Here is a 16,821-nt window from a genome sequence, read left to right as displayed (position 1 = left end):
TATACCGTTCTCAAACTTGATCTCTTTCTTTGTGTTTTTTCCCTAGAGGAGCTATCTGTGGAAGAGGCGTTATCTCAGCTTTGTACGGAGCTGCAGGTATTTTATTCAACAGCATCTGCCCATACGTTTTTCAAGTCCATTTTTCATGTGCACTGAGACAGCCCAGTCATGTATCAGAACGGGACGAAAGGGAATTTGGTGCCATCAGAAAGTTTGTTGAATGTTTTTCTTCCACCATCAATTTCACATAATTTTGATTAGTCGCTTACAAGATGTTTCTTTCACTTTTAAGGAATCACCAGCTGGATTGCTTTAACATCCTTCAGTAAGCCTAGCCTTGAGTATCAGAAAAAAAATATTTGGGGCTAGGTTGCAATTACACCTTTTATGCTGACAGGAGAAAAGATACTTTGGCAGCTTCTACATATCTTTTCAAATAAAAATGCCTAAATGTGTAGGGAGGCTTATGGGAGTAAAAAGTGATTTTGGCACAGAAGTGACTGAACTCTCTTCAACTTGCTTCTGCCATGTTTATTTCAAGTGAGACACAGACAAGTTGTCAAGGGTACCAGAAAGAAATGCAAGTGTCAGCTGATCACTGGGGAAAATGATTTATAGTCAGAGATTTAATAAATTTTATTTGCTCAGTTTATTAGAAGAGGGATAGCATAGGGAAGAATGACAAAATAACAATTAATGGAGAGAAATTGAAGCCAAACCAAACTGGAAGTACATTCGCACTCCAGTTACGAATGGTGGGCTAATGTTTGTCAGCCATGGGTGAAAAATGTTTGAAATGGTAAATTTCTTAATTTGAGTCATGAACTTGGATACTTTGCAAGAAATCTGATTTCATATAAATTTGATTTAGAGAAACATAAGTTATTGGGTTCAGCTCTACTAGATTTAGAAGCTCTAAGGGTATAAGAGGTCAGACAGCACAATCTAGAGTCTGCTTTGGACTTATTTTCTATGAGTCTAGGAAAGTCCAAATTGGCTTGGCATAAATCAGAAAATGCCAGCATTAATTTCTCTGTAGTTTCTAATTCATGTCCAATTCTTGTTTTCCCGAAAAGCTTATTGACTTGTTTTGTATGGCAATATTAATAAAGCCATGCTCTGACTGTTGTTTGAAGGCTGCTGGAAACAGAGTAACAATAGACAGGTGAACACAACAGCTAGAACAGCTGGTTCTCTGGGGTGTTATAAAAACTTTGTTTTTCCTATATGCCATGAAAATGTTTTGCCTTAGCATGCTGGGATGATGATAGCTTTCTATCCATCTATGCATAATTTCATGATAATGACAGTGAATTTTCAGAGACTCTCAAGACATAAATGTTGAGATCTTGTACAATATTGGTGGGACATAGGCGCAGCGCTGGCCATCCCTGCAGTGTAAGTGCTAAAGTCATATGTACCTCTGTATGATGTACAGATTAGTATTGGCAGTGCTCTCTCAGTATTATGCCTCTAGGAGTATGTGAACTGAAACCATTTCTTTTCAGCAGAACCTACGAAAACCAGTCATTTATAAAGGAAGAAAATGCTATTAAATCCATACAGAGAGAAGCCTGTGGGGTTAGTTTCCCATTATAACTGTGTTACCAAAGCCAGATCCATTTTTAAAATTAAATACAAACAAAAGAAGGAAAAAAGTGAGTTTAACCTGCCGTAGCTTTGTATTCAACCAAAGAACACAGCAGAGACTCAATGCAGGAGAAAGTGGAAGGGAAAAACCCTCTCGATTTGTTTTGCATGACAGTATTGTCAAAGCCAGACTACCCCAAGTGGGGCTTGAAAGGTGCAGTCACAGGGAACAGCCCAGCAGCAGGTATGTGAATGGAGTAGCCAGTGATGATTTTAATTGCTGGGTTTTGCTCTGTGGAACTGAGACCCTGGGATTTGACCTGTGTCGCTAGTGTTGCTAAGCTCTTGTCCTGTGTGTGGCAGTGCAGTAAGACTCGCAATTAGAAGTAGGCGTTGTCCCTTCCTTCCCTCCTTCCTTCCTTCCTTCCTTCCTTCCTTCCTTCCTTCCTCCCTCCCTCCCACCCTCCCTCCCTCCCTCCCTCCCCCTCCCCCCTCTCCCCTCTAATATGTTCAAACAGTTAAGAACCAATAAACTAAAAAACCAGGCATCATACACTTATTCCTAGTATGGCTTGCGTTAATAATACATTTTCTTTGAAGACTCTGCTTTCAGTTTGTGATGTAAGAGGCAGATTACTGACTAAATAAAAAAAATAAAAATTGACATACAGCATGTAAAATTGAGTGCAGTATAATAAAGTAGTGCCCTGACTCTGCAAAGATAAATGTTTGGGCAGGATCTTTTGCCTACCAGTATCCCTGTGATTTTTCCATTATCAGAATGGGAACTGGAGCTTGTGCCATCTTGGACAAGTCGTTAGAACAGAATAACACCCAAACAGTGTAAACTCAGTGACAATATCTGTGTTATCCATATACGCATTTTCTCTGTTTCTCTCTCTTACACAGACAAGTTGCTTTTAATCATGTCTTAGTTTTCAGTGTCACCAGTGTAGAAACCACCTGCATAATGAAATGTGAAAAATAAGAAGGCTTTCATCTAGACTGCAGTCCTAATCAAAAAAAAAAAAAAAAGAGCTGGCCAAGAACTGATATTATTTCTGTGGTATTTCTGGTAGAGTTACCAGTTTCATGGAAGCAGGTAGGGACCCTAGGAATAGATGAAGGCTCAGTTCTGTACTCTTTGTGTGAAAACGTGGAGGCAAAATGCAATGTCTGTCTCTTGTTAAAGAAATTGTGAAACCAGGGAGATTGATATGCAGAGATTTTGCTGCTGACGAGCACTTCCTGGGCTGCAGAGCTTTAGTGCAGAATTGCAGCCTAGAGCTGGAGGACATGGAGTGACCCTGGCATGTCCTGGTGTGGGAGAGAAGCAACAGCAGACACCAGGATGTCTGTTTTCACCATGTGTTGAGGACACCGAGTTTTGGTTTTGTTGTTCATTCCCTCACCCATCTGTTATTCTAGTGTGACATGGCTAAGAAGGTTTCTTTTGCTATCAGAAAGGAGACGACAGGCCATGGTTTATTATTTCAGAGCATCCAGCACCATCTGGTGGATAATATGGAACCCACAGTCTTTGTTTTTTTCCCCAATTACATCTGCAGTAAAGCATCTGCAAAAACTGAGGCTGTTCCCACTTCTTGCTCTCCAGTTGTGTAGCTGAGATCCTTTGTGCTAAATTATGTGGCTTTTAAAGAGTAAAAGTGAAAGTCTAACCAGCTTTATTTGGGATAAAATAACTGAAAATGGTAGCTTTAATAATAATTCTAAATCAAGAGGATTTTTTTTGTTGTTGTTTTTCCTAAAAGGATGTAATCTAACATACGAACCGATTGTCCTTCATGACACTGTCTTGATCTCAGAATGTCCTTTCTCTCCTCCAGCTGCTGAGCAATCCAGAGAAGATAGCAGAACAGATAAGCAAGGACCTCGCCTGGCTTTGCTCCCACCTCCTGGCCCTGTGGACCCAGTTCCTGGAGGTGGCAACACTCCATCCAGAAGTCACAGCTTATCTGACTCAGGAACATCACATGCTAAGGGTAATGTTAGAAGTTAAAACTCCTGATAGACATTAATGATTTATCTGGATTTATATTTCCAATACTATTCTGCCCATATGAGTATTTACTTGAAATGGGGTGAGCAGGACAAGAGGTGAAGAAGAGGTGGAGCCCAGGATTTGAAATTACACATTTCAATTTCTGGAATGAAGGCTGTTGCTTTTATGGGACCCAGGATCTTGTGTAAAATGAGTGCACTTTGACCACCAGGATCAGACATGGAACAGGAGGTGGGTGAGAAGAGGTAGATATTGCCTATACTTGCTAGATATCCACAAATCATAAACATTTGTTTTAAAAAGCACAAGGATCACAATGACAAATAACCGAAAAGATGATTTTATCTCAACTTCTTTCACAAAACTACCATGAGAAATATACATTTGCTCTCTTCACTATGTCATATGTATATATAGCTAGTTCTTGCCTTTCTCCTAGTGAGGTGCACACAGCAAAATGTTAATATTGTTCATGTGGGAATTGTTTCTTGTACTTAATAATAAAGAAGGCATAAAAGCACTTGTCTTTTGAGCTAACTTTGGCAGATCTGCTTATCTGATTAGTTCAGCAAGTGCTGTGTCTTCCCTTAGGACGTTTTTGGTTATTGACCACACATCAGTTCAGTACATCACCTGAACTGAACTCATAGTCTGATCTAATCATTAGAGTAGGGACAGAGAGAAAGGGATAGGATTCACCTTGCTTAGCTTTAGAAGTGTACAGTGTAGGTATTGACATCTCAGCTTATGTTCTGGTTCCTGTCAAAGTCAGTGGAGGTCCTATTACTCTCCAGAATGACCAGAACAACTGTCAGGTTGCTCTCCCCAAGAGCATGGTTGAGCTTGCAAAAAGGAGGCATAAAATTCAGGAAGAAGTGACTGATGCTGAGACTCCCCTGGTTAGTTTGATTAGATCTGCCTTGACTCTGAGAGGATCTGGGTGGCTTTCAGCCAAAGGGCCCAACTCTGTATGCTCCCAGCTCCAGCAAGGTGAATCCCAGCCTGTGGTTTGTTCCAACCTTGACTGATGCCAACTGCCTGCTTGACCTTTGGTAATCATACCTCTGCGTGTTTCAGTTCCTCCTCACATAAACTGTGTGTAATGATACTTTCCCAGCTCTGGAAAACAGCTTGAGAGCCCCAGATGAAAAGTCATGCTATTAAGATACAGTCTTTTTGAAGGGATACTAGTCCTTTTTTGAGAAAGGCCATTTGTTAAAGCGCAGCTGGGATTTAGGGAGATGCTGAGATGCTATGACACATGCTTTTCACTGCCATTTTCTGACACTGTAACAGACGTCACTTTTACAAATATTATTAGTAATGTATGGTCTGCAGTTTAACAGCTTAGTACGTATGATTGCATATTATGCTTGATTCATTTAAACTCAAAGCGTATTCCAGGGCAGACAGCAGCACTGAATTTTTTATAGCTTATTTCACACTCTGTGCTCTGCCAGCCACTTCAGATCTGTGGCTCTTTTGTAACTGATTATCCAACACTGAAGAGATCTAATGTCCACGAAGAGATTTGAAGAGCTCTCATTTGTAAGTATCATGACATAGGCAGATGTGTTTCTATCATGATAAGACTTATTCTCCTCTGGGCTGATATATAAGACTTCCTTTACTCTCTTGGGAGTCACTGTGGATGTGGCCATAGAAGAGATGATCAATTATGAATTGTTCTAATTTAGTAACTCACTCCACTACTGCTGTACGGTTTGTGTGGTGGGAAAGGAAGAAATCTTCCCCACTTTAAGAATAAGGGGGAAAATGGTAAATTGAACAACTTCTAGAATAGTAGTCAGAAGATGCACGTAAGCAAAACTTGATTTACTGTCAAGGGACACTGCTTCACATCCCAGTAAAGTACACATCACCAGCTGCTTTGTGCTGGACTGGGAAAGTGAAGCAGAATTGAGCTCTTTGTTTTTTTTCTGTCACCAGAGCGGTGCAACACAGACGAACCATACTAAGGAATCTGGTCCTGACAGTCACTGCTCTGTTATTAGCCTGATGGTAGTTGGCGCCTTTCAGCAGATCTTAGGTTTAACTTGTGTGTTTCTCCCTCAGGTGAGGAGATTCTCAGAGGCCTTCTTCTACACCGAGCACCAGAAACTTGCTGTGCTCTCGTTCCAGGAAAGCCTGTAAGTAGCCCATGGACCCTTCCCTGTCACTGGAATAACTGAAAGTGTAGTTTAGAACATTTTACAATCAAGACTGAGGTCTTTTTCCTCTGGATATGGAGGAGTTTGGTTTGAGAGAAGTCACTGGGTCTGTTCCAGCTCCATATTGTAAAACCATTGACATCAGTGTCAAAAGTAAGTGACTCTGCTCAGACCCCAGAAAGTATTCATTTCAAAATTCCTATACTCTAGGGATACGATGCAGGAGATCCTCTTTCCCCGCCTTTTTTCTCAGTCGCAGTTGCATGCATTTCTCTTCAGATTGTATCTGCACCAACACCACCAGCCTCAGGGCAGGCAGAAATATTTATTTATATCTTTCTTCAATTAACTTCCTAAACTCACTACATTGGATCCAGTACTGGTACTTTTAATGGGAAATAACTGCTGACAAGCAACAAAAGCTTAACATTTAAAAATTTGTTTTTTACCATCCCTAATATACATTTCTGGGGGTAGGGAGTCATGGATTTCTTTTGGTGTTTAGTCCAGCCCTACTTTCTATAGCAGAAAGGATCTTTAAATGCAGACAGGAGCATTAAGCAGTCAATGCAAACTACAGATGTTCACTAGATGCAGCAGTGGAGGACAGGAATGGGGAATACAACCACATTAGCTGGAGGAACCATGGGAGTGATGTGAGCTCAGGACTGATAATTAACTGACCGAGAATCAACAGTGCAAAACAGTCTGGGAAAACAAACGTTGCACTGGGCTACATTCATAAAAATATGCTATAAAATATTGGCAAGGTAAGTATTTCTTTCTGCTTGACAATTCTTGCTTGGAACCAAGCTGGTCAATATGAGGAGCCAGTTTTAAAGCTATGCCAGGGCAAATCCTGCCTTCAGTTTTAGCCAATGATCCCAAGTGGAGCACATGGATAATACTCAGGACCTGACTCCTGAAGGCAGAGTTCAAAGAAAGATGATCAGATTTGAATTTCTGAATAATGAGAGATGTCCAGACTATTTTTCCACTGAAATAGCCTGTCACCATGGGAGGACCACAGCATTACCAGTGTGGAAACCCATTTTTCAGAAAGGGCTTAAAGGTCATGGTGTCAGGTCCTGTCAAGATGATGAGGCTTAAGTGAGACACTTGCTTTTGACCTAGTGCAAAGAAGAAAATTACTTTCTCAGAGCTGTCACTGGGGACGTTAGGGCTGATTCAGTGTTGATGAAAAGGGCCATGACTTCAATAGTGGATGGGTTGTACAAGGCTACCTTGTTGTGCCAAATTAGAGCAGCACCATGGCTGCAGGGGCCTAGCAGTGCTCACTTAGTCCCCCCATGTCAGGTTTTAAGTGAACTATGTACAAGGAAAACCTTATGTCAAGATCCTGGGGTGAGGGCACAGACACTTGTGGCCCCATTCAAGCAAATATAACCCTGCACAGGGTGAAGCCTAAATGCATGAAGTGCTTTTATTTCTCCAGGCAGCCGCAGCACTAGCCCATTTCCTACAGATAAACACAGTTTTTCCTTGAGACTATCAAGGAGACTGAGTAAAAAAAAAGTAAATAGTTTACAAACTTCAAAAGTTGTTCTATGTAGTAAATTCAATCTGTACAGGCCTCATGTCAGAGTCATGTTTTCTTTTTGATGTTGCTAGATGATGTATTTGGAAAAACAGAGTCTTGACTGACAGAGTATCACTAACGTTGGGAGAGGCAGCAGGGAGTATTAATTGGGTTCACAGAGTCTCCAGGTGAGATCAGCTCTCAGTGTGCCAGGTGCTGTACAACTACCTCCAACAGTAACAGTTTTTTCCCCAGTTCTTTCTTCTTTCTTACCAGACAAGAGCTTTTTTTTTATTGTTGTGAGTTCTGTGTGAGGCCATACACCTACATGCCTGGCAGAATTTGACTGCTTAGACAGAAGAGGACATGCCATTTTCAAGAGGCTGGGTATCACACAGGGTGGGAGCCTGTAGCAGGTGACATATCCTCCCAATATTTTACAGAAAAAATATTTTTTCTCACACCTTTCAATATCAATGGTTCATCTTTTGTGCCAGAGATTGGTCTCAAAGCAAGGTTAGTTTATTATTTTTACATGTGGTCTTTAGTAAAATGTTGGAGATATTAATTAATATCTCAGTGAGATCTTTATTATGGTGCTAAGAGTTAACTCTAAACACCCAGGTGTTGCTGCAGGCAAGAATGAGCAGTTAGCTGTTTGTGACTTCTCTCTGAGTCATGTTTTAGCAACCAATAACTTGTTTATCTTTGAGGAAAAAATAACTGGCCTACAGGTAAGAGCAAGTGATAGACAGCAACAATTATGTTCTGAAGTTGAAGCTGATATGCTGGTCTGAACAAGTTATTTGTGTCTGGACATAGGAATCTTCCATGCTGGCATGAATTACAAACCTGCTGTTTGAGTTTTGTTTCATAATGTGTAAAGTGTGTTTTTTCCAGTTAACTGCCACATGATGATTACCTGTCTTTTGCCAATGATTATCTGAAATTGCCGTTCTGCTGTCCTATGGGATCTGTGCAGAATTGCTTTCCGCTGGCCATCTATGAAAAGCTTGTTGCCTTCATCTTTATTCCTTAGGACAAACAGACTAATTCATCAAAGAGTCAACACAAATAAACAAACTTTGTATTTGATGTTTTCCTCATTTTTTGAGGAAGATACTTACATAGGAAGGCTCATCAGAACTAAAAATTATTGTATTTGTTATAGGTGAACCCACATTCATGGGCCAGTTTAATGTCACATTCACTGGTGAAAGCCAGGTAGCATTTTACATGACCCAAAAGATAGAAACAGACAGTTCTTCTGGTTCTGCCAACAGGCAGTGGCTGAATTGATGTGTCTTAGCTCTTCCAGATGCATATGTATGTGAGATATCACAGTGCACTGAGGACTGGTATAAGTGAGATGGAGGGTCTGCCATGTATCCTTCTTGGCCTTGTTCTTCCCTGTGTTACTCAACCAAATTTTTGATTATTGCTTCCTGCAGCTGGGTTTTGAAACTCTTGCCACAGACAGAGTGACAGACGTCTTTTCCTGACCAGAAAGCCAGCTGAGGGATCCCGTCTCAGTCAGCTGCAGTGACCCCTGGAAGGACAGTAATGTGTTATGGTAGCTAACAGGAGCCTGTGGCAGTAGCAGCTGGAACAATTTCAAAAAGACAGAGGTTTTGCAGTGAGGGGGTGTGCAACTTGTAGGTATCTCTAACCGAGAGACAGAAAACAACCCAAGGGAAACCTCCTAGGAGTGCTGGGTACCCCCTCATCATGCAGTACTGCCTCCTCTCCTTTTAAGCACATTGCCTCTGTCCTCTGCCTACACATCCAGCTTTGCTGCCAGGCTTGCAGGAGAGATGGAGAAACAGCACGGTAACTACTCAAACAATCAATATCTTTTGTACTTTGCTACCAGGATCCAAAGTCATGGACAGATTTCTACAGAAATTCGTAATTCAGAGTACTTCACCAGCATGCCCCCGCTTCCAGCAGAATGTCTCGACATAGATGGGGACTGGAACACGCTCCCAGTTATCTTTGAAGATAGGTACATGGATATGCCTTGCAAAGGTGAGTGAAACACTACAAGGTATAGCTTCATGAGGCAGCTTGAACTGAGGGAGGCTCACTTCCCCAGCCCAAGGTAAGCGATCTCAAATCCCTTGGGCTGACTCTGGCTTGGACCAGAGCATGATCCACTATGTAATATAGCTGAATTCTTCTGTTTTCCCTAGTAGAAAACTAGAGTATTGCCTGTAGCTTTGTATTTTTCATCTTCAAATTAAGCTGTTTAGTTACAAGAGCTGGAGGCAAAATCTAGAAAGAAAACAAAATCTTTTGGATTTTTGCTACAGTACAAATTTAAAGGAAAAAGAGCACTATGAATTTCATCCCCAGTGTGACATCTAGTGGTACGAAAACTCAGAACAAAAAACACATTTCAGCATAAAGCCCAACACTGTCCCTGAAAGGCAGCATTGCTTTCCAAAAAAGTATTTTCCCCTTGAGTACCCAAATCAAAATTCGATAGATTTGTAGTAAAACCTCATAGCCCTTCGTTCCCTTTTCTTTTTACTCAACTATTAAGATTAGCAAGGAAGCAATATATATTAATATTATAGTTGACCATAGTCTAGTAAATATGGTCTGTGATCCAAAATCTCCACTCTTCCAGAATTATCCAGCCGCCTGAATTTTGACAATGCTCAATACGGATATTTAAACTATTAAACTGAGTATTAAACTGACTCACAAGCAAGAGCAGTACTATGAAGAATGTCGTGTGACAGCAGGAATACAAAGAAGCGTCAGCTTTGTTTCACTTACCTATGCTATAAAAACTAGTAGTTTAGATACAATTATACTGAGGAAGGTATATTTTATTGATATTGTCTTCTTTGGCCTAACTATAACTGTTTAGTAAGTATAATTCTAGTTAAATGCACTCTGACATTTGCATTTGTAATATGTCTCTAATGTATGTATGATTTATATAATATAAGTATACATACTTTTTTAGGCCTTACAATCATTTTTCAAAGTCCCTCATGACCTTGGGGTAATTTTTTGTGTTCTTGCATGTACTACTTCTTTTTTTCTTGCTTTCTTTCTTTCAGATCAGAATTTGGAAGTTTTCCCAGATTTTGAGGTTCCTGCAAATACTCAAATGGATGTAATTGATGACAACGAAGATTTTGCATCAAATGATGCCACTGCAGTAATGAAAGGAGACTTTGGGAAAGGTACTCTGCTAATACACACAGACAGGATAAACGGGAATCCCTCCTGCATATACAGCGGTACTGAAGGTGCTGCTTATACAGCTAAGGGTTTAAACCAGCACTCCATGTCTCAGGTATGTACAGTGAACAAAGAAGGCCAAAGGAAACCTGAAAATATTTTTGTTTCAAGTAAGGAAACTGCTTCTGACTCAGAGCCAGGCAATACAGAATACACATCAGAAGACTTTAAAACACCCAAGGAAGTTTTAATAAAAGACAGTAGACCTGTGGCGGACGTTACCTATGGAGATATGAAACCTAGCAAAAAGGATTCCCACAAAAGTGAGCCTGTGTTAATTGTCAGTGCTCAATATGAGTGTGGAGCATGTGGAACTGATGGCTTGGAAGACAGGACTGAAATACATAGAACAGATGAATCTAGTCATCCCGAGAATAATTTCACTTCGTCTGAGCTTGCACTGAATGAATTAACCAGTCTTGAAAAAAACGGAGATCCAGAAGCCAAGGCTCTACTCCCTGTTTTGAAAGCTTTGCCCACACACAGCTTTGAGGTGAAATTGTTTAAAAAGGAGCAACGAGGTGAGGAGTGTGAAGAATTTACCCTGATGTCAGGGGTTATAAAAAGATCCTCCTCTCTAATATCCGATTCAGGCATTGAAAGCGAACCAAGTTCAGTGGCGTGGTCTGATGCTCGTAGTCGGGCACTGGAGCTGCCCAGCGATCGAGAGATCCTGCACCACTTGGTACGAAGGCATGCCATCCACCGAAATTCCCTGGAGGGTGGCCACACTGAAAGCAATACCAGCTTGCCCAGTGGGATCCAAGCGTCGCTCACATCCATCAGCTCTTTGCCCTTTGAGGAAGAGGAGAGGGAAGTGGAGCTTACCAAACTGACAAAATCTGTCTCAGCTCCTCAGATCAGTAGCCCAGAAGAGCCTGCAGAGGAAGTGGATATATCCAAACACAGTGAAGCAACCTCAAGAGATGCAGTAGGAAACTTAAAAAGTTGCACGGAAGCAGAGGGTGGAGATGGAAAATTAATCGTGGACTTTTCTGAGTGTCCAATCACCACTGAAAGTGGACAACTAGAACCAAGAGGACATCCCAAACCCTGTGTCAAACACTGTAGCAGTAACACTGAGTTACAAGGAGAGGAGGAGAAGGAAGGTTTTCCAGACACTTACTGTAATTTGGAAAATGCAAGACCACTCATTTGTCCAAAGCAGCTCCGAGATAATGTCTCTGAGTGGCAGTCACTGGAGAGCAATGGTGAATGCAGCTTAAAAACACCAAGGGCTTCTAATTACTTGGACAAAAATACAAATAAGTTTGATACATGCATTGAGGATCCAAAGAATAAACTTAAGCCGGACAGTTTAAAAATGCAACAAGACTTTTACTCCAATAGCAGAATTTCAGGAGAGGAGGGTTTCTCACAAAGCATAAAGCTGGTACCAGATTTTTGCTATCCTGTTCTAGCTCCTTCAGAGACCTCAACTGAATTTGGCTCAATGCAAGGAGAGTGTGGTAGCTCTCTTGCTGATGAGAGCCCAGCAGTGTATGCAGAAATGCAGGGGTTACAAGAAATTGAGCTCAACGACTTACCTGCCTCAGCAGACCCTGCTGCAGGGTCCTACCAGGCTGAATGTCCTCAGGAACCCAACAGCCAAGAGCATAACCTTGTAGCTAATGGCACGGGGTTTCATTTGGTGACAACGGAGGGAGTAGCCCTGGAAAGCAGAAAGGCTGTTGATGTTGTTAACCTGTCTGTCTCTTGCACAGCCACATGTCTTCCCTTTTCTTCTGTCCTCAAAGAGACCCCTGCTATGGTTGGCTTCTCTGCAAAGCAGGCTGCATTCCCCATCACACGCCAGCCTCTGGGCTCTTTCGGAGTTGTCTCTTCTAATTCAAACGAGATGGATGAAGAGACCAATGAAAGGATGTTGAAGTAAGAATGTCTAATTACTTTCTTCATTAATGTTACTGTAATGCCAAGAGACCCTGACAAAGTTCAGAGACCTAATACAGTAGTGTACTGTAAGCTTGCATTCAGAGACAGTTGCTGCCTGAGGAATTACAGTATAAATAATCCAAATAGACAAATGTTTACATAGAATAAATAATCTAAATAGACAGGAAGGATGAAAACAGAGAGACTGAGATTGTCAAAGATGGTAGGTCCCTAATCCTCATGAAAAACAGTGGGATTTAGGTGTCTAAAGAATCTTTAAGATCTGGCCCTCCTTCATGAAGTCAGTTACCCAGAACTGAGTATTGATCCCAGATAGTTAGTTCACTATGGCAGTGCTATAGCTTGTTTTTTTCTTCTGCTTAAAAAATTGCACTCATTAGCTAAACTACGAAACAGGAGCACAGATTGGCTGGTACAGTCTCAGCTTCAGCTTCTCAAACTGGAAAAATGGGATAATTGGCATCATGAGTAGCTGATGAAGAGGCATTATTTTTTTTTCTTGCTTCATTGCCCATGGCAAAAGTGCCACATTATGGCCTTGATGTCACAGTGGCTCCTTTCACAGAATGACCCACTAGCACATGTGTACTTCCATTATATTTTGGTGTCTCTGCTGTGCTGAGAGAGAACAGTAGCATGGGAATTTCTCATCCCATTCAACTGCCCAAAATGTTGGCTCTCTGCATCTGCATTCATTTGTGACCCAAGGCTTTATTTTTATTTTTTTGAAAGCATCTCGAGGTTCATTTTATAGACCCTGCTGTAAGTCCTGCTTAATCTAAGCACAAAATTTGTTCCTTCTTTGTGAAGCAAAATGTTTAAGCATGTATTCATGCACATGAATCCAGGGCTGCCAGGTCCATGGCCCGAATACTAGATTTTTCCTTCTTGTGTCCCTTTACAGTAGTAAGTAATTGATCACCATTATACCAAGTGGCCTTATGCTATCCCCAAGCTTTAACGGTTTCTGTCTCCTAACCTAGTCCTTCCCAGTTTTCTACCTAATTCTACACTTACATTGTGATTATTAATTCCTAAAAGCTCTGGATAAGTTTTGCCAAGTCAAAAAAACACTGAAGAGCTTGGCATCTTTAGCCAGCAGAATGCTTCAAGGTGAATTCCTGTGTCAAATTTTAGGCCTTGAGTAGAGAAGGGGTTAGCTTAATTCTTTCAGCACTGAGCTGCTCTTCCTCTTAGCTACTAAATGTTTTCAAAAGAACCCGAAACCAAACCAAACCAAAAATAGCAACCATACGAGGTGCATACTTTAACTCCACAGTCTTAGGAATGGGGAGAACACCTTCTACCTGCCTGTAAATGCATCTGGTTCTAGCAAAATGATACATTTTGCATTTCAGTATCTATAAGGCTGATGACATCATTGTTAAGATGCAAAATTGCTAATTCTGTATCTTAGTCTCATTGTTATGGGCCACCAGAAAATTATTTTTTGTAAATCCTTCATGCCTCTGGCAGATTTGAGGTGCTAACGGGCTTTAGCGATTCCCTGTATGTAGCCAAATCACTCAGAAACAGATTTTCTTCCCTGTATTCTGATTTCTCTCAATCAGAATAGATAAGGAATAGTATCCAGGTCTCTACTTGAAAGCTGCAAACAGAACTTTTTGCAAATACCAGCCTCCTCATTTCTAGTTTGAAGGTTTGTTGTTGAACACCGAGTTCTATTGTGATTAATTAATGTATTCTCCAGTTTTTATCAGGCCAAAGAAAAATTTAAAAAAGAAATGAAGATTGAAGGATTTCTGTACAGTGACTTATCTGTACTAGCTTCTGATGTCCCATATTTTCCACCAGAGGAAGAGGAAGAAAATTTGGAAGATGGAATTCACTTGGTTGTCTGTGTCCATGGATTGGATGGTAAGGGCAGGAGGAATCGCTGTTTGCAAGTGATTTTGGTGTAAACAAAACAAAAGGGCAGATGTTCAGCAAGTATGAAAGAATGAAGAGTCTAAGGAAAGTATTTAACTTAGCTAAGTATTTAGTGCTTATTATGTTATTCAGTCCGTTGTAATTAAGGATCTAGGAGAATATTAAATATTTGCTCTAAGAAATGTGTGCTGCAACTTTTTTTGTTTTTGTTTAAACAGAATTCTACACCGAAGTATATCAGTCCTCCTACATGGAGGAGGAGTGCATTACAGTAACTCTTCTTGTCTTTCCGCAGATGCTTGGTTGTTTTGCAGTATGTCACCAGGATAAAAACGTTATTTAAACCCCCTCAACACTGTTACAGGGTAGATAGTGGCCGGCTTTAGAAAGTGAGAGAATAAAAATCATTATTCACTGCAGAAGAAGCATGGTCCTTTACATGTATGCTTTCTAGAGCAGAAAACAGATACGTTAAACTTGAAACTTCTCTTGACAAATTAGTGGTATCAACGGGAAAGGTGTAGATGTTAACCTTGAAACTACAGAGAAGGAGAGAGTAGAGAGTCTGAAATCTCAGGCATTCTCAGAAAGGTGGAAAACAAACAGTTCCTGGCTTGAGCAAGGACCATTTGCTGTTCAATATCTCAGTGGCAGTAATGTCCTTCGTACAAGGTGGAGGTGCCTCCTTTTCCAACAAAACATTTCAGAAGACTTTGGAACTTCCTAGTATGGAATGGGGAATCCTCCAAAATATTAGGAGCCTGAGAGCATTTCAGCACCATCTCTAGTTGTGAATATACAGAGGCAGGCTACTCTACATCTGAAGGTGCAGCCCTATACCCTAGCACATGTGCTAAGGTCCCTGGCAGGGCTGCAGGCACCCTGGGAGCCTCATCAGCTGTGAAGGTGGAAGGACAGACCTCAGCTTTTTGTTTTTTTGTCTTACCTCTGCTGCTCAGCAAATAAGGGACAGAGTTATTCTGGGCCTGATCTTTGCCCTTTCTTCCCCACCATTTATGCAGTCCCCAGCAGCAGTTGAGGTCCAGCCCTACCTTGTGCAGGCTGTGGGTATTGCTCTCCCGCTGAATCAATGCATGATCCTATGGTGTGGTGAGCTGTCTTAGCAGCACTCTAGCAAGAGCTCCCTGGTGTCAAGGTTTATAGGAAGATGAATGTATTAAATTTACTCTATATTAGTTATTTTTCTGTTAAATTACATCTTATAAAGTACCATTTATTTCTAGGTAACAGTGCAGATCTGCGACTGGTGAAGACTTTTATAGAACTGGGACTCCCTGGTGGAAAACTGGACTTCCTAATGTCTGAAAGAAATCAGGTAGTACAGAGCTGATTTATGTCTTCCTTTAGATCTGCTACAAGCTGTTGACATTGCTGAAACAGGGCCTTTAGCAAAGCCTTTTCACCAGCTAAATGAAGTAAAAGCACTGGGTAATTCAGGGAATTTTATGTAGTATTTAGTGCAAAGGCCTGGTCCCGTTCCTGTGTGATTTGATAGGGTGTTCAAACCCTCCAGAAAGTATTCCTAGCATTAAAGTCAAAGGCAATGACATTAGCACTTACAGGACTAGACCTTAGAAGAAGCAAATTGATTTATCCTGTCAGTTTGCAAACTTAGCAGCCTGGTTCCTCTGCCTGTTGGATGCCAAGGAACACAGCACTGACAGAAAGCAGCAAGTTTAGTGATGCTAAATTCTCTGGATGATGTGGAATATCCAGCAGGTGTTGTCAGCTTCCTTTGCCACATCAACCATTGTTTCTCCTGTTGCAATGTTTGCGAGATTTATTTCCTTGAATGATAAAGAAATGTCTTCCAGAAAAATTCATTTCTAGTCTAGGCAGAGAAACAGAAATGAATTCTGTGCTTTGCTCTGCAATGAACCCATATTTATGATGCAGAAGCCTAACTTTATGCGCAAGATAAGGATTTCCAGTGCCCAGTCAGAAACGTTATTCTGATTTATGAGCAACTGAGAAACTTGAGTCAAAACTTTCCAACCTTCTTTGTTTAACAACTTTTATATTTTGAAGTGGCCAGTTGGTCTTAGTATGTGAACTTGCCACCTTCCAGTGCACATCTCTGTCAGCAGCAGACCTGCACAGTGACCGTAAGCAAGATGAAAATAATGAGGACACCACTTCAGACTTGCATCAAAGGCTCTTCTCCTGTTTTCAGAGAATGAAACATCTTACATCTCTGTTTAACATTATCCAGAGCCCATAGTGGGAACTTTTAGTGCTCCTCTAGTCTGGGAAGGTGAGGAATTTCCCATGGCACTGGAAATAGAACTCGTGGTTTGATGACTATCTGGATGCTGTAAAGTATCCTGTCACCCTTTTTTCCCTGCTCTGAGAACCACACTGGAAATGACCCAAGAAATCAGTCATTTAGCTTAAGTTTGCCTTATAGAGGAAAA

The 16,821-nt window shown here is 41.1% G+C and overlaps 1 protein-coding gene across 1 annotated transcript in view; it reads left to right on the top strand.

Moving 5' to 3' along the window:
• FAM135B (family with sequence similarity 135 member B) overlaps nucleotides 1–16,821 on the top strand; it is a 158,998-nt gene that overhangs the window by 130,230 nt on the left and 11,947 nt on the right. Inside the window, exons 8-14 of the mRNA XM_068396461.1 lie at nucleotides 47–96; nucleotides 3,438–3,593; nucleotides 5,690–5,763; nucleotides 9,198–9,352; nucleotides 10,399–12,472; nucleotides 14,208–14,374; nucleotides 15,631–15,722. Of these exons, the coding sequence (XP_068252562.1) occupies nucleotides 47–96; nucleotides 3,438–3,593; nucleotides 5,690–5,763; nucleotides 9,198–9,352; nucleotides 10,399–12,472; nucleotides 14,208–14,374; nucleotides 15,631–15,722 (2,768 nt within the window). The remainder of the gene's footprint in view (nucleotides 1–46; nucleotides 97–3,437; nucleotides 3,594–5,689; nucleotides 5,764–9,197; nucleotides 9,353–10,398; nucleotides 12,473–14,207; nucleotides 14,375–15,630; nucleotides 15,723–16,821) is intronic.

The sequence above is a fragment of the Nyctibius grandis genome, chromosome 3 (genome assembly GCF_013368605.1).
Source record: "Nyctibius grandis isolate bNycGra1 chromosome 3, bNycGra1.pri, whole genome shotgun sequence".
Lineage (NCBI taxonomy): Eukaryota > Metazoa > Chordata > Aves > Nyctibiiformes > Nyctibiidae > Nyctibius > Nyctibius grandis.
The sequence above is the reverse complement of the archived record's forward strand: the minus strand, read 5'-3'. Positions and strand labels throughout refer to the sequence as shown.